This window comes from Zonotrichia albicollis, chromosome 21 (assembly GCF_047830755.1).
Source record: "Zonotrichia albicollis isolate bZonAlb1 chromosome 21, bZonAlb1.hap1, whole genome shotgun sequence".
NCBI lineage: Eukaryota > Metazoa > Chordata > Aves > Passeriformes > Passerellidae > Zonotrichia > Zonotrichia albicollis.
The window spans coordinates 10,644,526-10,665,408 of NC_133839.1; the positions used below are offsets into that span (position 1 = coordinate 10,644,526).

Sequence of the window (20,883 nt, forward strand, 5' to 3'; positions counted from 1 at the left end):
TCTCCTCTGGAGGAACCTGTCATTACTCACAGGACACCTGCCAAGCTGGGATTGCCCAGAGCCTGGGATCTTGTCCCAGCAGGAGCCTGGAGCAGCCATCCACTTTTTCCATGGCTTCAATCCCTGTGCTTTGAGGTGTCCCTGGTTGTTCTGCACCATGACTGCCAGAGCTCTTGGTGCTCCATGGGAAGGGCAGTGCTGTGTCATTGAGAGTCAGGAGCAGGGACCCCAAAATGGGATCTGTCAATGCTGAGCCCTGGCTGGCACTGCCTGGTGTCAGCACAGCCAGGAGTGAGCACAGAGTCCCCTCCCCAGGCCCTGCTCACAGCAGTGTCTGGGCTGGCTCTCAGCACACACAGATATTTTTATTTTTATTCAGAGAAGACACAAATGGTCTTGCAGCAGGTTTGCTCCTTGCAGGTTTTCTCTGCAGGCCACACCTTCTTTACAGACTCAGCTACTGCTTACCAAACTCAGGGAGGCAGAACCAGAATTTCAAAGCAAAGACAATGGTGCAATCTGAAAAAAGAATAATGTGAGCACACCCAGTTCACCTGGGAACATTTGCATTGGTGAATGAGTCATGATTAGCAGTTTGGACAAGTAGTTTATTTTAGTTCTAGAAATTGTTCTTCCAGCCATCAGAACCTATTGATCTCAGTGAATGAGTATCCTTGAACTCTAAACAACTACTGCTGGTTGGTGAAAACAGCAAAACATGGTGGGAAAATCTGGATTCTTCACAGGACAGAGGACTTGGGAATATTTCTCATAGTGTCCCTGTAGTCAAAGAAAAGAAAAAGCAGTTTATTCCTTTCCAATGGCATATATCCTGCTTTTTGGGTTTTTAGAGAAGCTATTCCAGCTTTGAGCAGCTGGTGGTGGAACAGCTGATGTGGGATGCAGTTCTTTGCTTTAAGCAGCTCTGTTACTCAGTGTGGATTAAATAAGGGCAGCCATCACAGGGGTAATACATGACATTTGTCTTCTCTGAGTTCAAATCCAGCCTCATCTCATTTCTCCCCTGCGCCCCCTCCGAGTGTCACTGCATTAATATGAATGGCTTCATTAGGTACAGTTGGTGCTGCTGCCCAGCCTTCAGCAGATGTCTGACTTTAGAAATATATTCTCCCTCACCTTCCTTCATTAACCAGAGGAACATTAGCAGTCAGTCCACTCCAGCCACTGGGAATAGTAATTAGTGCCTTAGTTTAGTGGTAATGGGATTATTACTTTTGAGCCTGCTGTTGTAGGTTTGAAAACTGTGAGCTTTTCATATTTTACAGCTGATTGTTCTTCCCTGACATCTCCATCCTTCTGCTGTTGAGTCTCCAAGGGCCTGTGAAGCTCGGGAGCCATTGGTTTCTGCTATTTTGGCAGTGTTGCATTCCCAGATGCTTTCTTTCATTTCAAAACTAGAGCAAACTAGGGTGGAAATTTGGGAACTTCCCTTCCCATGCAGAAGTCTGCCAGGCAGGTTACAGATAATTGGGCATTGTGGTTTTTGAAAACAAGAGCTCCTGTAGTTTTTGAATTATAGAATATAAACCTTGAAAATCAAGTCCTGTCCTTACCCCTTCTCCTGAAAGAAATTTTTAATGAAGCTTCTTAAACTTGGGAAAATCTCCTCTAGTCCTGGTTATCTCATGCTGTACAGGAATTATTTTCCATGTAAATCCCTCCCTTCACTTCCATGCTCTCAGAGCTCTGTATGAGCTGATGCAGAATGAGAAATTGGAGGCTCCAGCCCCAGTGAGGCTGGACCTGGGCTGAGCTCCTTGTCCTGATCCTGCTCTCAGAGCCATGTTCAGATTCCAGTCTCCACTTGCAGTGGGGATGTGGCAGCAGCAGCTGATGCTGCAGGGCTGGGGACACCAAAGTGTCCCTTCCCCATGCCCTGGTCAAAGCCCTGCTTGCAGGAGAAGGCAGAGAAACATTTTGCCTCTCTGCATTGAATCCCAATAGCTCCAGGTGTGCGAGGGGTTAAAGCTGAAGTGTGTGGGGTATTCTGTCAGACTCAGGGGCCAGAGGCTGGGCAGGTCTGGGAGTGCCAGTGAAACCCCTCCTGTGCCCCCTGGCAGGGCAGTGCTGCAGGGGAGGATTGGCTGGGGCTCGCTGGGAGCTCTCACTGCCATCCCATCGAGCACTGCCATCTATTGACTCCTTCTGTTAGAGCCCAACTTCCTTCACTTGCTGGGAGAATATCCCAGGCCAGCAAAGCCCAAATTGCCAAAAAACTTGAGGAGGCACCTGTATTCTCTCTTTTACTAGATAGAATTTAGGATTTCTTTCTCCAGTCCTTTAATCCTCAGTTCTAGCATTAATAATTTGCTTTCCAGGAGCACCAAAACCATTTCAGTGCTTCTTCTGGTTGAAGCCACATTGGCCTCAAAAATCCCACAAAACCACAGCAAAACAGTTTTTCTTCTCCCTGTAACATGATCTTGTTTTCCTGCAGTTTTCCTGCCTGGTTGGGCTCAGTACACAGCTGAATTTGCAGTGATCCATCATAAGCTACTCTTACAGCATTCCTCCATCTATCCTGGTTTTAATCCTTGATAAATGAAGTATTAAATACTAATGGCAGTAAATGGAAACTCCTGGAGAGATGAAAGTGAAGAGCCCTTCTGCCATTCCTCTTCACTGAACATAATCCTAAATAATGGGAGCCCAGTTCAAGCTGCTGTGGACAAGATATTGAAGGATTTTTTTCCCCAAGTTTTTGCCTGTGCATAATACACTGTATTTTCCTTTTTTTTTTTTTTTTTAAGCAATCATGTAGTATATATTATAATGATTTGAGAGATTCTTTGGAGAATTTATGTTCCTGTATTATGTGGAGAGTAGAATGGCACTTCCCTCAGCGTGATCACCCCTCTTTAATTGAAATGTAATTGTTTACTAAACCATTGCAGCTCAAAGGGAAAATTACTGTCATTTTGGTCTGTGGCTGCATACATTAAAGTGCCCCTTTTGCAGGGATTGAATTCTAGGAGAATAGGAACATTATCACAGATGATATATAAACATAAAGCCATTATCATTAAACTGTCAGCTGCAACTGACTTTGGGTAACCAGTGCTAGTGGCAGCAAGAAATACGGAAATTACTTGGAGAATGTATTTGTCAGTTCAGTCACCACTTCTGCAACAGGACATGCTTGGAAGCTTTGGGGCTGAGAGCATTTCAGGGATTGGAAGCAAAATGAGGTCATTTCCAGCCTGTGCAGTTGTTTGCAGTCCCTTGGCAGGAATCAGGAGGGCCCATCTGGCCCTCAGAGGGTTTGTCAGGTACCCAAACCCTGCACCTGAGCATCCTTGGGGAGGGATTCCAGGTTGGTCCTTACCACCCTCATCTTCCTGCTGGGAAAACTGAGGGAGGGAAAACTTAGCTAACTTCAATTTGATCATTCTCCAAAGCCCAAAAATACATCCCGAGCTGAATTTCTTCATTTCTAATTCCCAATCCTGGTGTTAAGCACTAGCTAAGCTATTCCTAATTACCTCTCTGGAATCCTCCTCAGTTTCAAGAGAATTAAATATTCTCCAAATTGATGCTGTAATGTTAAAATGAGTAAATGGGTTCCTGGACTCCCAAGTCCTTGTTCCTAGGGCAGAAATGCCTTGATTTTCTTACTATCTCTGCCAGCACCTCATGTTGTCAAATTTCTAATTGCTTGTTATTTAAATTAGAGCCTTCTGCCTTATTTTTCTAAGTCATCTTATTAACGTAAATCTGTGAGTATTTTTGATCTTTAATTTTTGCTGTCCTTTATGAGACATGAGATAAATTCTAGTTAAGGTATGAAGGATAAATTTCATTTTGAAAAAGGGAATCGTTTTCCCTACTCAGTGCTCCCTAGCACAGGGGTTGGAAAGTGAACTGACTGTAAAGATATTTTTAATTCTTTGAGTCTGACCTTGTATCTTGAAATTTTTTTTTAAGTAAACTTGGAATTTCCACTTGGGGAGTACTGGAAAGCAGCATGGTCAGAGATAGGAGGGACTGTCAGATTTTAGCACAGAGCTGCAGCCCAAACCACTGAGGATTTATGATGTGCATCAAGCAGGAGACAAGAATGACAGGATAAAAGACATGGTGCTATGACCTGCTTCACTGGAAGGGGCTCAGCAAGGCAGGGTATGGATTTTTTCCCTTTTTGAACTGAGTATGTTCCAGGGAGGTCTCTGTCAGAGCCTGCAGCTGTCTGAAGGACAGTTTTAGAGAAAAGAAGAGCACAGGGCTCATCAACAGCTTAATTCACACTCTGGGGCCATTTCTCCACAGATTTGTGAGTGATCCTGCTGCAGTTTTTGTGGGGTTGTGCTTTTGATTGCTGTCACACTGGGGGGCTGGGACAGCACAGGGTACCCAGGGCAGGGCTGGCTGTGCTGGGGGCACTGAGCAGGGATGGGCCATGACCTGGAGCCTTGTGAGGATCCTCCCAGGGCCCAGGCAGAGCCCTGGGTTAACCTGCAGCTTCCACTGAGAGGGAAATGCACAAATCACCCAATTCCTGTGCCCCAACACCACTGAAATGTGTTCTGGGCTAGGGCAGGAGCTCACGTTGTTGCTTCCCATGTGAAGCTTGGGCAGTGGATAAACAAGGAAATTTGTGTTTCTGGGGAAGATAAAGTCAAATCCTGAGTGGGAAAGGGGAAAACAAATGTTTCAGGAAGCTGCCTGGCTCTGCAGAGGGTCCAGGTGGGCACAATTCCATTGGTTTTGTTCAGCTTCTCCAGATGTTTACACTTTCTCAGCCTCTGAGGATTCTGCACTGATCCCTGTGGGCTGTGTGGAACCCATGACTCCAGCAGGGCTCAGGGTCCCAGGGGAACAGCAGCAAATCCTTGGAGTGGGACAGATTCCTTGTGCCAGGAATGAAAAGGGAAGGAGTGAGAGTGAGAAAGCAGCTCCAAACTCCCCAGAAAGCCTGAGCAGGTTTTTGTGGCATAAACCTGTGTTGTTCTCCTGATTTCATGGCTCTCTTCAGGTCCCTCCATTCCTCCACTCCTGGGGAAGCAGTGGTGTAGCCAGATGAGAAACACCAACAGCTCCTCTGTGTTTTCATGGAGAGAGCCCATGGGAAGAATATTTAACATTTAGGCAGTAAGTAGGGCTAATAGGAAATGCTAATTCACATTTCATTCTTTTGATGAGTGTATATTGAATGATAATTACAGTGATAGTACTTGGCACTTCTGTAGCACCTTTCATCTGGAGCTGTTAAAGTGTTCTGCCAATCTGAATGAATTCAGGCTTGCAGGCACTGGGGGGTTGCAGTTTTCCATAATGCCTCAAAATAAATGGGAAACTGAGGCCTGGGAGGATGACACCACTTTCCACATCATTCAAAATCTGTGTGAAGCAGCTGGGGCTGTGTAGTTCTGCTGCTGGTCGTCTCATAAGAAACAAAACCAACTCAAGGCATCACTATAAATGGGGAAAGTGGTTTAAACCAGCCAGGTGACTGCCCTTTACTCTCTAAAACATGTTTGTTTGGCATTTTTTGTGGTAATTTAACAATTCAGTATACACTTGGGTGCTCTGGTGTATTTTTGTTTGAATTCCCCTCACAAAAACAGAGAAACCATCTCAGATTCTCCCTGCATTTTTCAGCAACATACTTGGATCCATCTCCATTCTTTAGAGACATCTCCTAAGGATGATTTGAACAGAAATGTTCTTTTCAAAGCAACTACAGGAAAACATTTGATATTGTTTCAGTCTCTTCCCAGGAAGCCCAAGTGCAAACAGCCTGGACTAATTGATAGGCTGTAGGGAGGCAAATGGACCTGACTGGTTTCATTTCTGTGGAGTGAATGAGAGGCAGAAGGTAAACAAACAAAAGCTTCAATTTGTTTAAACCTCTGGGCACTGAAAGCTCTCACATTGCTGGTAGCACAGAGAAAAGAGGGCCATTAGAATATCCAACATGACAGTGTCCCTTTAATTTGTTTCTGGGTCACAGATAAAGAATTGTCCTGCAGATATGAAAGGTAGGATAATAAACACATTCCATTCTCCCTTTCAGTAGCACTGCCATTGTGCTTTCAGAAAACAAGCCAGAGTGGAAGGCATTATCTGAATCTCCTGGAGACTGGAAGATGAGTGCCCATTGCATCAGGACCTTCATCTCTGAACTTCCATTGGGGATTTGTATTGCTTTAGCTCAGGGATATTCAATATTTGCTTAAATGCTGAATTCATAGAAATGTGTGTCATTGCCACAGTCACCCTGAACAGTTTTCAATACATTTCTCCCAAGTTTTGTTTCTGAGACAGATTTTTTCTCTAGTTTAGAGTAGACACTTCTCCTTAATTGCCTGAATATATTTTGAGCTATAATTCCTTGTTCTTTCACTGCAGTTGGTTCACATGGCACCTGTGGACTTGGGTAATAATGAGGATGCTGTGACAGGAAGCCGTGGGAGAGATGCCCCAAACCAGCAGTGATCTTGTTGGTGTTGTCACCCGTGGAAATGGCTGAGCTCTGACAGACACGGAGGAGCTCATGGCCTTTGGGTTGTTTGGAAGTTGTTTGGAGGTTTCTCTCCCTGCGTTGCAGCCTCGAGTGAGGCAGTTTGTCCAGGTGGTGCCACTGTTGTTCCAAACCCCGAGAGCTGGGTCTGCTCCCTGCTCCCCTGCTGGCTGCCCGGGCCCGGGACTGCGGCTGCAGATCCGTGGCTCTGGGTGGAGCACACTTGGGAAGATGACAATGATTTCTAGATACTTTTTTTCAAACTTTAGTTGCCATGGAAACGAGATTCCCTTTCTCCTCCATGCTGTCACTTTTCCTCAGCGCTGCACTCTGATAAGCAATAGGCTGTGTTTGTCCTCCCCACTCTCTTTTTCCCAGTGATATTCATGGCTCAGGCATCAAGGATAATTTCAGAGAGAGTGGGAAAGCTCTGCTGCTTTTCCTCAGGTGTTCAGGTGTTCCCAGACCTGGAACTCTGCCAGAAACTTTCTTGTCTTTATCTTCCTCCATAATTACAGTGGATCATATCTTCCCTGCAACATTTTTCAAAGCACCAAGGAAATTAGCTCCAGAGCTAATCATGTCTTTATTTCCTGAGTGGCTCCGTGCAGTTCCCTACATGGCTCAGCAGAATGGGATTCACCCTGAGCAGTGGAACCTGTCCCTGTCCCTGTCCCTGTCCCTGTCCCTCCCTTCATTCCTGCCTCTTGCCAGGTCATCTCCATGGCATTCCCATGATGGCACAGCCTGGCCTGGCTGAGTACAGGAATTTACTTTGCATTTCCCAAGGATCCCATGGGAAAGGTGAGGAGTGACCCAAGGATCCCATGGGAAAGGTGAGGAGTGGCCCAAGGATCCCATGGAAAAGGTGAGGAGTGACCCAAGGGATCCCATGGGAAAGGTGAGGAGTGCTGGGTACCCATTGCTCCTGGACAGAGGCCATTTAGACACAGAACAGAAAAGTTTTTGCTGTTGTTAGGGGGTGTAGGAGGAGACCTTCATTTCATTCCTGAGAAACAAGGGAGTGCCCTGCTGGTGTGGCACTGGCTGGCACTGAGGGACAGGGGCTGGCCCTGCCCTCGGGCCCTCCAGGAGTGAAACCTTCCTTGATAATTAGCAACCAGGTCAGAAATAGTTGAGGAAGAAGTGAATGACACTTAAATCTGCCCTGATAGAATTGAAATTTCCTGCAGGGTGACAAAATTCTGCTTTAAAGATAGTAAATCCACTGCTAATAATTAGGCAAGAAATTGTGACTGCTAAGACCCAAAAATAGGATCTGTCACTTGCAATGTCTGTCTTATTATTTTGAGGGATAAACCAGCAGTGAACTTAATTTTTGCCTCCAGTTGCTGAAGGATATTCTTTTTGGTTTCTATCTTTCAATGTGAGTGTTTTAAGAGAATTGTCAGTTGTGCTGCCTCACATCACCTTGCTCAGCACCTCAGCCCAAAATCAGACACAAAGTACGAGCTGAGGAGGGAAAGAAAAGGAGTAAAGGTGGAGAAAAAGAGCAGGGAGTAGTCTTGCCTTGGTTTTCATTTCTCTCTGAGCTTTCTTAATCAAAAAGCTCTCTGATCTGTGTGTTCTGAAGGATGGAGAATGCATGAAAGCCAGGCTGGTACTCCTGGAAATATCATATGTGTGTTATATTTATCCTCCCATTGTAATTTTTCTCCCTTTTTCCAAAGCTGTAAGTAGGAGCTGAATCAAACTGAAATAATCGTTTTCATAAATTCTGAGATGAGGATAAATGAACTTCATCTTCAGTATTTGCACAATGTCTGGCAAGTGAGTTGTCTAGGGAGGTAGATAGGGGAATGCAGGGCTGATGTATCATCTGAATTCCAGTTGGTATTCCCCACACCTTCACAAAAGTGAGCATTTTTGTTTGATTGCAGCTGTAATTATTGCTGAATACAAATGTTCCAATTTAAGCTGCAGAAATGTGGGGAAAGTCTTTGAAGCCAAGAGCATCTGCCTGGAACATGAGTTTCATATTTGAATGAGTAACTTTTACTGCAAAATTACACAATGAATCCCTACATTCAAAAGATAATAATATTTTTTTTACTCTAAACACATCATCTACCAACTGCTTTTTAAAATTTATTGGCTTGGCAGCTGGTTTTGTAGGAAATGTGTTTCTAAAAGCACACAAGGTTTGTCAGTGCAAATGAGGCAATTGGTGTTGGTGTTCCTGCAGACTCAGAGCTGGCCATCAACGTTGTGGGGAATGGGCTTCTCCCTTCCAGGACCTTCAGGTGTTGGTGAGCAGGGAGGTGCCTGGCACAGCAGGACATCCATGGCAGCTCCAAGGCCACACATCACAGTAGGGAAAGCAGGGCTAAAACACACTCATGAACCAGCTTGCTCTGCATCACACCCAAAGGTGGACTCTAAAAGGGAGCAGTAATGCAAAGAGATTTATGGAGATGGTTTTCCCTCTCCCCTGTGTGTTTATTGCTCATGCTGGTGAGCTCTGATACCTGTTTGACCAGGACTGGAGGGCTGGCATAGGAGGGAGCCCTTGGGCAGCAATCCTGGCTTTGCAGTTTATCTGGGCACAGTCAGTGCAGCAAATCACTGGGGCAGCTGCCCTCCCACCTCACCAGCCTGCCCTCCTTTCTCCCTCCTTGGACAGTAACCCTGAGGCATGGATCTGCCTGGGGACTGGTTTTAAAAGGCATATTCTCATTCTGAGATTGGAAAGAATTAAATTAATTTCCTTTATGTGAAAAAGGACCTTTTTCCTGAAATAGAAGGGCACAATGGTTGATGCCAACTATTCCTAGACAGGTTTTGTGCCTGGTGTGATTGTCCTGAGCCCAGTGACCCACTGGAGCTGCCCCACAGAAGCAGCTCCAAAGTGCAGCTCTTGAAAGCTCCTGGGCTCCTTGGTTTGGCAAAACCTCAAGGGACCTGGCTCAGGATGTTTCAGAGTTTTGGATACACAGCCTGTCCTCTGGGGACTCCCTTGTGCCCGTTAAACAAGGAAACTGCTCCCTGCCCCTGAATCCTCCTGCAGGTGCCAGCCTGGCTTGGTGTCCCTGGGCCAGGCTGTCCCCAGTCCTGCTGTCTCTGGGTGCATCACTGGGTTTGCTCTTCAAGGCTACTTGCATTCTCCCTGTGTCTCTGTTTCTGCATCTTTCATCCCTGATTGCTCAATTACCCTTCTCCTACCTTCCCAAGGAATGTTTATCTGTCTTGTTGGGATGTGAAATGTTGACAGTGTGATAATTACAGAGCTGGGAACAAATAATCCAGAGTAGTGTGGGTTTGTTTTAGTAGGAGAACAAAAGAATCCAAATTGAAGAACCAAGTGATCCCTGAATAACAACAACTGTTGAAGTGTGGTTGTCATCTGGGCTCTTCCTGACTCTTGAAATCCTTCATCCTTTATTCATGTCCCACCTGTTCCCTGTCCATGTTCCATGGAAGTCATCAGTGCTGATGGGAGAATCCAGAGCCAGACTTCCCAAGGTTCCTGTTACTTTACCAAAGGCTGGGAAGGGAATCTTCCCAGAACAGAGAAGGAAGTGAAATTCTGCAAAGAAGCAGTTAGCTGAAAATATCAGGGAGAATGTCCAGAACTGAGAATTCTTTCTCAGGGCAGTGGGAGAAGACCCCCTGACCAAGGCAATTTCAACAAGATAGGTAAAATCTTTATGAAAATGGAGCTCAAGCAGCAACCCTTTATTGACCAGAAGTGGGAAAGGGATGAGATGTTGTGTGTTAATGTGTGCTGCTAGTGCTGCTTCTCTGTGATTTGCTGATACTCACATGTGTGAGATTTGCCACATTCATAATTAACCCCCAGTGCCTCTCATTTGATGTAATTCCAGCTTTCCTGACCTGGCTGGACCCACACTGTCCCCTGGGTGACCTGGGGGCCATCAGTGCATCTTCATCTGATTTTCCAGCTGGGTGTTTGCAATGACACTGCAGATCTGATTCATCTCTGGCCGTGGCAGGGCAGTGTTGCTAAGCAGCATTTCCAACCTGAGCTGCTTCTCCCACTCTGGGGCTGCTGCATGGGCTGGCTCCCCACAGCCCCTCATGGTCCTGCCTGCTGGATCTCCATGTTCATCCTCTGGGTGTGACCACAGACAGTGGAGCAGCAGGATTGGAGTTGTTATTGCCAGTTGCCTCTGTTTGCAGCTGTTTTGTCATTCCTTTGGGGTTTAACCTAATTCCAAGACACTTCTGTCTCAGAGGGGCTTTCCTTTCCCTCTAGGATTAGGGTGACATCAGTCAGAGCAAGTGGTGGTTTCTGCTCCTAGTGAGACATCAGGGGAGGTTTAGTTGAGATATTAGGAGAAATTTCTTCATGGAAAGGATTGTCCACTGCTGAAACTGCTGCCCAGGGGTTTGCCATGTAAACAGAATGTGGAGGTTTTGGTTGCTAAACTTGCAAAAGTTTCGTTTCCTAAGGTTTTTGCAGGTTTCTCATAAGTTTGGGGGTGTCTTCAGCCCCAAGGTTGGCACTCTCTTGTCTCCCATGTGCCAAGTTCAAACCAGCCCCCTGCAGCCCTCAGGTATCCTGGAAATGCCATTTTTGGGGAAGGGAATCCCACAGGAACCATGGTCACCTGCACTCCATCAGCCCTGGCAGGAGCAGAGCTGCAGGACGGCAAAGCAGCTTACAGCACCAAAGTTCAAATCAAAAAGAGCTGGCAGAAATAAATGATATATGAAGTGTTTGAGGGGCTGCAGACACTTCCAGCCCTGTGCCTCTAACACTGAACAAATGAAAAATATTTGATCCATAAAGGTCAGTGCTGTGCAGAAATTCCCTTCCTGCCCTGCTTCAGTCCAGGGACCACTCAGGGGATTATTTCTATTCTTGGGCACAAATGGTGCCTAAACTCAGCCTCAGGGTTGTTTTGGGCTCTGCATTCCTCAATGCAGTCCTGTTCTACGGAGAGAAGGGTAAAAATGAGCACTTAGATGTCTTTACCTCATAAAAAATGGCATCAAATGTTCCCCAAAAAACGTTTCTCTTTTATTTTGAAAGCTGGGACTAACATTGGTAATTGTAGAAATGGGTAAACTCACTTGTTTGGAACATTTATGGCTATAAAAGGATGCTTAGTGTTGGCACAGCTCACTTGTTTCCCAAATACAAATATTAATTATCCATTCAGTGGAGCCTCAATAAGAGGGTATTTCCATGTGCTGTGGAGGAACAGAAAAAACCCCAAAGTAATTCCAGAATTAAATTTAGTTTAATATAAAAAATAAAAATTGTAAAGCCCAGAATGAGGATGGATCTGGTGGGAAAGATTTACTCCCAGTTTTATACCTTATCCCTGACATAGCAGAACACATGAAGACCTGGGATGAAAGGCTGCCTTGCACACTTGTACTCTCAGCAAACACTTATTTATAGCAGTTTCCTAATGATGAGTAGTGAAAAAATTCCTGATGTCCTCTCATGTCCCCCAGAGTTGAAATTTGCTTGAACTAAAACAAAAGATGTGGAAGAACGAGAAAAATAACCCCATCTGTTCAGCAGTTCCTGTGATGTGCCTTTGTGGGGGCTGTTCTGTGTGGGTTTGGGGTGAGAGCAGAAGCCAGGTCTGTGTCTGTGCTCCTGCCTGACCATCCCAGTGCCCTCCCAGAGCCCTCCCAGAGCCCTCCCAGTGCCCTCCCAGTGCCCTCCCAGAGCCCTCCCAGTGCCCTCCCAGAGCCCCAGGCCAGACCCTCACTCTGCCCCAGCCTCCCCCTGTTTTCCTGGCTTAGAGAACATGGGGAGCTGCCAGGGCTCTTCCAAAGAAAGCTGCTCGTGAGGCATCCAGCCTGATTTATTGATATATCATTTTTAAAATTTCATCTCTATTGTGTTTCCATGGTGCTGAATTTTTACCTTTATAACTTTATCCTGTGGGTTCTCTGCGAGCGAACATTATTGGTGTGGGAGTCAGCTCCAGACACAAGACTTGCATCATTACTTTATGTTTAATAAAACAGGAGCTCCAGATTTTGCTGTCATTAACACTCTGCTCAGTTTTGTCCCCCTCCCTTTTTCTCTCTCCTTTCTAGGTTTTTTTTCGTGTTGCCCCAGGGCGTGTGGAATTCTACAGTTCCTGCATCTCAAAGGCATATGGTGCTGATGGGTTTGCACATATGCTTTAAAAGTATTATAATACCAAAAATATTCAAACATTATAATAGAACATAGGATTATTTCCAGGTTCTAGAGTAATTGAAAATGCCAAATTTGATAAGGAAGAAAAATTTAAATGAGAGTCCCACCTTCCTCAGTCTGCAGTGAAAGGATGGCATTGGATTTTGGGTTTGTCCAATATGTAAGAAAAGAGTCCAAATCAGAGCAGATTTAATTGTGCTGTTTTGAATTGTGCCATCCTGCTTTAGCTGAAGTTGCTGTGATTGTGATTAAGCCATTCCTCAAAAGGATTTGTTTTGTTTTCTTCTGCCTTCGTTCTTTGTGTCTTATTATGACTTCAGTCAGCTCTTGTGATTAGAGCGATTGTACTCCGGGCTGGGAGATGTCAGAGGCAAAACAGCAGAAACAAAGCAAGAAAAGCAACGCCCTTGCCCTTGCCAAGTGAAATCAGTGCTCGCTGGGAGCTCTGTGTGCTCCAGAGGAGCTGAGCTGCCCCAGGATCCATGGCAGCGTCCCAGGGACACCCCCAGGGCACGGCTGGGAGCGCCCCGGGGCAGTGGGAGCCATGGCAGGGGTGGCACTGGGTGCTCTTGCAGGTCCTCCCAAGCCAAACCACTCTGTGATTCCGTGGTTCACACCTTTTTCTTGCCAGGCCTGATGAGTTCTGTGCCACATTGCTCTGTGGGCTTGCAGGGATTGCATGGGGCCATACTTTTGCCCACAATGATTGTCTCTAAAGAGCCTAAAAGATCTCCTCTTGCTCAGACCTTAGGCTGTGCAGGGATGAATTTATATAGCTGGTACCTCTGCTTCCATTGTAATAGATATTTCAAGATTTATTCTAGCTGAAGGGATTCTTGGGCTCTGCAGATTTCTATTTTTTGTCATTTCATAGAGACTATTAACTTCTGAATGAAACCTTTCTCAGTTACTAGTTTAATCTTTGCTATGATATTTTTTCTGGTGGTGAATGCTGCCCACACACAGGAAGACACAATTCTGCCCTAGACAGCTCTCAATATAAACTTAAAAGTGTATAAAGAACATGCATGCAAAGGGCAGCACTTTAATTGCTGGAACTGCCAAGAATGCAGCTCAGCTAGAGGAGCAGGCAATGCTCAGAGGGTGGGATTAGCCTTGTTTGTCTGGAGATCAGAATTAAATGTTGTTTAAAGTCTTAAATGAAGAAGAAATGGATCATGTCCTTATGATCTCACTAGGAAAGCTCGGCGGTCACACCCCAGGTCAGAATCTCTCTCTTGTATTTTCACAGACCAACTTCTGTCTTTTTTTCTTACCCCACCTAAAAATTACAGAAGGTATTCATTCACACATTAGGCTTTCTGATCTCTGGTGTGCACTATGGAGGTGCAAAGTATCACTATAGCAGCATAATTTATCAGCATTAAAATCTCTGACATCTCATTCTCCCAAGGAAGCTGGCACAGAAAATGGAAAATGGCTCCGTGTGATCTCCTTCTGGTGGCAACAAATGTAAAAACAATGGCAAACAGAAGTAATGTCTCGCTATAACCCTAAATTCTAATTTCCAAATCATGCATGAATCATGGAACAGTTGTGGAGATGTGGAATACACAATTGAGGGGAAAATGTCACCATTGGTTGTGGAAGGCATTTGGGTTTTTCCTTATCAATGCCCTGCCCCGAGCTCAGAGCTATCCCTGGATGGAAGAAGGGTTTGATAAAATGAGGACATATTTGTGGGTGGGCTGGCAGTGAAGGAACCCCAATCTCTCATTCCTGGGCCAGAACCTTCTCAGCAGCAGAGTTTAGGGCAGCATCAGGTGTTTGGCCAGTCGTGTACGTTGGATTTTCCCTTCACAGCAAATATTGGCCAGTGTCCATAGCAGGCAGCCAGGGCCTGGTCCAGTCAGAGGAACAAGAGCTTGGGGAGTTGATAGGGTGAGTGTGGGGCTGATACCACGCTGATACAAACAGTGTGGGGCTGATACTGCACTGATACCGTGAGTGTGGGGCTGATACCGTGAGTAGGAGGCTGGCTAAGGTCTGAGTACTGATGGAAATATCTTAACAATGCTCTAGATAATGCAAATCCTCAAATTTGCTTCTCACAGCCATGTTTCTCTGTACTATAAAATTCTCTACAGGTGTTTCTCAGGGACAGAAGCCTTTTGTAAAAGCCTTTGTTACCTCCCACGTTGGCTTTGTGCAGTGTGACAGAGTGTACGATGTGATGGCCCGTGTGTTATACCTCCTGCTATTTCAGTCATGCAAATAGCTCCGGGAGAAATATTCAGTCCACACAGATGCATGTTACATAGCTCGTTTGTAAGTAAAGTGGCACTTGATAAATGTGAAACACCTTTGGTTATCTAGATGTTTGAAATTCTTGGTGCACTTACGAACAGGGAAGTCACTTCCATAATAAGAGCCACACAGAGTGCCCAGGGAGATTTTGCAGCTTGAGAAAGACATAATGTGAGCCGTGAATACCCGAGGTGGGGAAGGAGTGTTTAAATGGCATGAACAAATGACAGGCTCCATAGAAGTTAGACTGTGATTATCGCCCTGCAAGACGTATTAAAGGTATTCATTTGTAAAAGTGAGCTGCTAAGGATCCATTCCTGTGTGCTGAGTGGAGAAACTCCCGAGGCTCCTGCCTGGAGCAGGGGGTGCGCTGTGGGCACGGCTGGGATGCTGCTCTGGTACTCACACGTGTCGGGAGCTGGGCTTGGGCTGGGGAAGGGAAGTGGTGTGTGCACAACCTCAGTTCTGCGGGATTTGCTGAGCTGTTCGTGTGAAGCTGATTTGTTTCTTTAGTGTGATGGTCCAGGGAAGGAATACGCCTTCAGGCTTTGCCCCAAAATCCTGGTTTCTCTTTAAAATGTCCCCCCACTTTCCCTGGCCAAAGTGCTTGACCCTCTCGCACCATTCTCATACACTGTAGGTGCCGGCCAGCACAGCAGTACAACGCTTTTATTGCCTTATTTAGCGGAGAGATTAAATGTAATGTTCAGATTATGTAGAACATTAACTCCTAACAATAAGCAAATAACACATTAGAAGCTTTGCTATTAAAACGTTTGGCGCTGGCTCTGCCGCGGAGCTCTCCAGGAGCCGTGACTGGTGTTCCGTGAGGGAGGAGAGGAAGGAGCGAGCCGGGGTCTCTCCTGGACGGCGGTGCCGGTACCCCGAGCCCACGGGCGCGGTTGGGACGGGCTCTGTGGAGCTCCATCGGTGTCAGCGCCGCAGCTGAGCCCGGCCGTGCCGGCCATGGCCGCGGGCCCGGGGGGCTCGGAGCAGGTAGCGGAGCCCGCCCTGCCCGTGTGCCCGCCGTGGGTGGCGCCTGGGCCGGGGCCGCGGGCAGCCCCCGCTGCCGCCGGAGCCGCCGTGTGCCGGGCTCGTCTTTCAGACGGGTTTATGGGAGCTGATGGTTGCCAGGGCAACGGAGGCTTCGGGGAGTCTGGCGCGCCGCAGCCCGGCCGGCAGCGCCGGCAGCAGATGTTGGCTGACGCCAGGCGCTGCCAGCGCCGCTCATGCGGGAGCTGCCCAGGACGCTGTGCCCGCTGCTCGGGCGGCTCCGCTCCCGCTCCCCTTGCCTTGTAATTTAGTATTCTTGTCTCACCCCACAGGGGTTCCTCAGCCGTCGGCTCAAAGGCTCCATCAAAAGGACAAAGAGCCAACCGAAGCTCGATAGGAACAGCAGCTTCCGGCACATTTTACCTGGCTTCAGGAGCGTGGACCATGAAAGGTAAGGGCGCGTTTCGCGGAGGGTGTGGGAGAGAGGAGAATATTGATTTTTCCAGCTCTTGTTAAGATCTTCCTTATCTTATTCAGAGCGAGGGCTGCGTCTCGATAGAAGTAGACTTGGTTAATTGCAAGAGGGGTAGTTTTAATTTGTTGTAGAGGGTACGGTGCAAGCCCTCCCTTTTCAGGGTAAATTCCAGGTGCTGAGAAGCCTGACAGCTCTGCTTTCTTTTCCCCAATATAAATCCTGAATTGAGGCACCAGCGTATAAATAGCACCGAGATGCAGCAGCCAGAGCCGACTGATGCAGGTGAGGGAGGGAGGGGAGGGATGCTCCCGCACTGGACTGCGCCGATCACAACTGGGTTACGCACGGTAGGAACAATACCGTGGAACAATAACAACCATAATCTCCCCAGATCCCCGTCTCCCCTCACACACATCCGTCTCCATCCCGCCTTGGCTGCCGTCATTACACCGAGATGGAGCCTCGGCTGTGGCCGGAGCTGCTGCTCCTGCCCGAGCCATGACAGGAGCTCAGCCCAGGAGGAATGTGTTGCAGGGGATGTGCAGATGGATCTGATAAAGCATTTCACGTGGGATGGGCAGTATTGGAGCAAATTGCGAGTAAAATAGAAGAGAAATGAGATCTTTGAGATTCTTCAGCTGGTTAGAAAGTAGAACAGCTCTTTAGTGGATTTGTGTGTATTTATGTCTGTGTAGATAATGTTAGTGTGAGCATGAGACACGCAGCGTTCAAGGTAAATTCGTGTGTAAATTCACATGCAGATCAAGGTCATGGTTGGGGAAGACAGATTCCTTTACCAACCACAAAACAGTGGTTTGCTTCCAAAAGGAAGATATTTCAACCTTACACAAATCATTCTGGGGACTGACAGAAATACTGAAGCACTAGGAAAAGTCTGTCTGAAAATTCCTTCAGGCTGGACGTACCCTGATGTAACCAGTTCAGAGCAGAGCAGTTCAATACACCAGGATGGTACTTGAGAACCCATTGAGTAAATGCTTCACTTTGAAAAGCAATGACAACTTACTTTGTTGTAGCTGTACTTATTCATTGCAGGGGCCATGAGCTTTTGAAGCTCCCAAACAACAATTGTCAATCTGGATTTTTCCTTACCTGACCTACTGCAGCCTCCTAAGCTTTTCCCTTCTGGATTCTGCAGGTGAAATGATTGTGCTGGTTAGTGCCGAGTAAGATTTCAGGGATTACTGGCTGGGCAGACAGAGTTGTGTGATTCCTGTGCTGCAGTTTTCCCAAACGCTCGAAGTAGGGCACTGTGTTCCAGAGGGAAGCGAGCGGAGCCGGGTGCCGGGAATGTGCCCACGGTGCTGCTGAGTGCTCCAGGAACAGGCAGATTAGGCAAGGCTTCCCTTCTACCTGGGTGAGTTCTGTTTCGTTTGTGACTTGGCAGGATAGGACACGGGAATTAACTGTTCTGGCCAGCCCTGCAGCCAGAGTCATTTCCCAAATTAAGCCTTGTAATTTCCCTGCCCTCCCAGCACAGCAGCCCGGGGGCTGGCTGGGCTTCCCGAGACCCAGATGTACTGTACTCCTTTAAAGAGGCTCGGGAATCCTGAAGTGAATTTGCAGTGTAGAGCTTAAAGGGTGGATTAGAGCAGAGATGGCACTTGGCAGCCTCGAATAACCAAGGATTTGCTTATATGAGTATGAGAAACTGAAAATGAATTATGCCTCTCATGCCCGAGACCTTCTGTTAGGCAGGCATCTCTCAGAAATGCACTTCCTCTGTGATTCACAGAATCCCCGAGCTGCAGGACACTGGGACTCAGAGCTTCTGACAGCAGGCTCTGAGTCCCTCGCTGCCATGGCAGTGTCAGATCTGTCAGGTGAGCAGGAGTCCTCTGCAGGAGAGCTTGGCCTTAGGGACTGTTGCTCTCAGAGAGGTGAAAGCAAAGCAGCAGCTGGGCCTCTCAGTCACGCAGCGAGGCTTTGGTTACAGAAGATAATTTTATCTTTCTGAACATTCCCATCCCATTGTATGTGCACAATGTATATGAAAGAGCTCGGGTCTCAGATCATTCTCATGCATTTGCTGCTGTGCTTTTCTTGCTTGTAATCCAAGAACTGTTTCAGAGAAGCATTTGGTATTGGAATATTTGCCTCTTAAATATTTGATTCTTGACTCCATCTTGTATGGAAGCTGATTGTTCAGGAACCACTCCTCTGCTCTGGAAGTCACCATTATAACAGTGCTCTGTTCTGGAGCGTGGGCCAATTTCTGTGGGAATGCCACAGCAAAATGAATAGTGCAGTAAATTCAGTCAAAACACTCCAGGTTGAAATATTAAGCTACAGTAGATCCTAAATGTTTCTGTTACTTGGCTTCTTTGTATCTAAATTGGGACTGTTCCTGCCTCTTAGCTCCTTTTTTCCCCTTCCTTGCATGTCTTGTTTCTCCTGCAGATGAATATTTGAAATACATGAACTGTGCACATGCATGTTCAGGCAGATAATGACACGGATGTGGTTTGTGTGTGGGGCAGAGAATGTAAACAAATGTATTTCACTAAATTACTGTGGGGTTCAGAGGGATGCATTTGGCCACATTTTGCCACTGCTTTTTTTCCTGTTACAGTAACTAATTACTGATAGTAAAAGAAGCAAAATCACAGCAAGTGTAACTCACCTTCTGTATGAGGGGTGCATTAATATTGTACAATCAGAATATGTAAATATGGGATCTAAAGGAGGATTGTGGAATGAGTGTTCTTTCAATTTGTTGGCTGGTTATATTGCTTGTTAGAGCTAAAAAGGATTCCAAGAAGTGGCTTTTTGCTAACAATGTCTCCTGCCTCCTGATTTATTGCAGCAGCTCACTAAGTTTTTATCGTAGAGCTCTGAATGCTTGGCTTTGTAGTGGCCTCTGGAATCAGCCACAAATCAAGCATTTGGCAGATGGATTTTTCTTAATTGGACCCACATTTCTCCTACAAAATTTGTGATGGAGAAAATTTCTGGGTTGGCCATGGAGCACAGGGCATAGAGCCAGAGAAGGGAGAGAAGGTTGTTGTGCTGCAGTTGTTCATTATTGGTGGGGATGTATTGCTGGTGATTTTCTGGTAGTGGCAAAGGTGATTTTATACCAGCACTGAGAGGGCAGGGCCACAGTAACACTGTGTGGACAAGTGCATTCAGATTGCCTTGATTTGGTGAAAAATGGGTACTCTGGGTAACTCTGTGTTCTGATGGAATCCTGAACTGATCATTGCTGGAGACACCTTTCCTCAGTGCACCTAGAATCCATTTAATGCTACTCTGGAGTACCAACATTTGTGATTATTTTGCAAGGTTTTTGTTTTTGTTTTTTATAATTCCAGGAGATAACATTCTATTTAAGCTTTTATTGGCACTACAAAAGCCTGAGCATATGGTTGATTGTTAAATGAGCCTCAGCCTTGGAAGGGGTACAGCCCTGCATTAATAACAGCAGCAACTTGCACTACTGAGACTTCCTCTTTAAACTCCTTTTTGTCTTTAGCCCATCCAAAATTTTGAGAAGAGGAATTATACAAGTCATACTGCAACACATTTAGTTTCTATCTCCTGCCCATGCTGGCTGTTGTAGGAGCTTCCCATGTGCACAAAGCTTATTTTGGTGCACCAGCAGCTGATGCTGCTCCTGCAGCAAACTTAGTTTGGGAGTACTTGGAGATCTAATTTGTTTATTCCCAACAAACCTGATATGCCAAACATTTTTAAGCAGGATGAAATTGGTTAAGTTTGCTGAGAATCTGGTGAGTGCTGCATGGTGAAGGATGAAGTTGCTCTGTTTCCTCTGGAACTGGAAAGAGGAATGACTCACCCTGCAGAAGTAGGGCACTGGCAGACCCCAGAACCACGGAGGGCTTTCAGATCTGTGTGAGCAATGCTGGAGAGCTGCTGCCTCAATGGTGTTATCCAGGGAAACTGGCTGAGCAGGGAAACCACAGCAGAGGGAACCTCAGCAGGGTGGCACTGACACCTCGCTGCAGACAGCCGGGCTCTGGCTTTGGTGTAATGAAGGCATTGAGGGAACACTGTGCAGTTTGTGTGGGGGAACCATCCAGCCCCACCAGCAGTGACTGAAATGCAGAATAAAACCTCTTGCACAGCCAGGCACATCCAGCAGTGCCTCGTGTGACACTCCATGTCATTCATGCCAGGGGTGGTGCCTGTCCCCACTCCCCCCACATCAGGAACAGGTTTCAGCAGAAAAATCAAAATTCAAGGGGAGTCTCAGAATTCAGACTGGCCTCATGCAATACCTGCTTTTATACCAAGGCTGCTTTGTCCTGGAATAAGCAAATCAGCCTTTTAATGGGGTTCCTTTGCAAAATATTTCTTGAACCAGAAAGTTAATTACTGATCTCTAATTAGTGGCTGTGTTAAGAGGCTGGAGTAAAATCAGAGAGAGCTGCTTTGAAGGGGAGATGCAGGAAGAAATTACCATTTCTCTCCATAAACTGTGATGTTCCTCATCTTCTTCTCATGATATCAGGAAGTTTAGACATTTTAAAA

At 46.4% G+C, this 20,883-nt stretch overlaps 1 protein-coding gene and 1 long non-coding RNA gene across 10 annotated transcripts in view; both read left to right on the forward strand.

Moving 5' to 3' along the window:
• DAB2IP (DAB2 interacting protein) overlaps positions 1 to 20,883 on the forward strand; it is a 157,523-nt gene that overhangs the window by 47,892 nt on the left and 88,748 nt on the right. For all 9 annotated transcript variants that reach the window (XM_074556450.1, XM_074556444.1, XM_074556447.1 and 6 more), the window contains exon 3: positions 16,226 to 16,344. In XM_074556450.1, coding sequence (XP_074412551.1) covers positions 16,226 to 16,344 — 119 coding nt within the window. The remainder of the gene's footprint in view (positions 1 to 16,225; positions 16,345 to 20,883) is intronic.
• LOC141731380 (uncharacterized) lies at positions 2,761 to 13,906 on the forward strand. The gene is made up of 2 exons (XR_012583442.1): positions 2,761 to 7,285; positions 7,350 to 13,906. It is a non-coding gene; the product is annotated as an uncharacterized LOC141731380 (long non-coding RNA).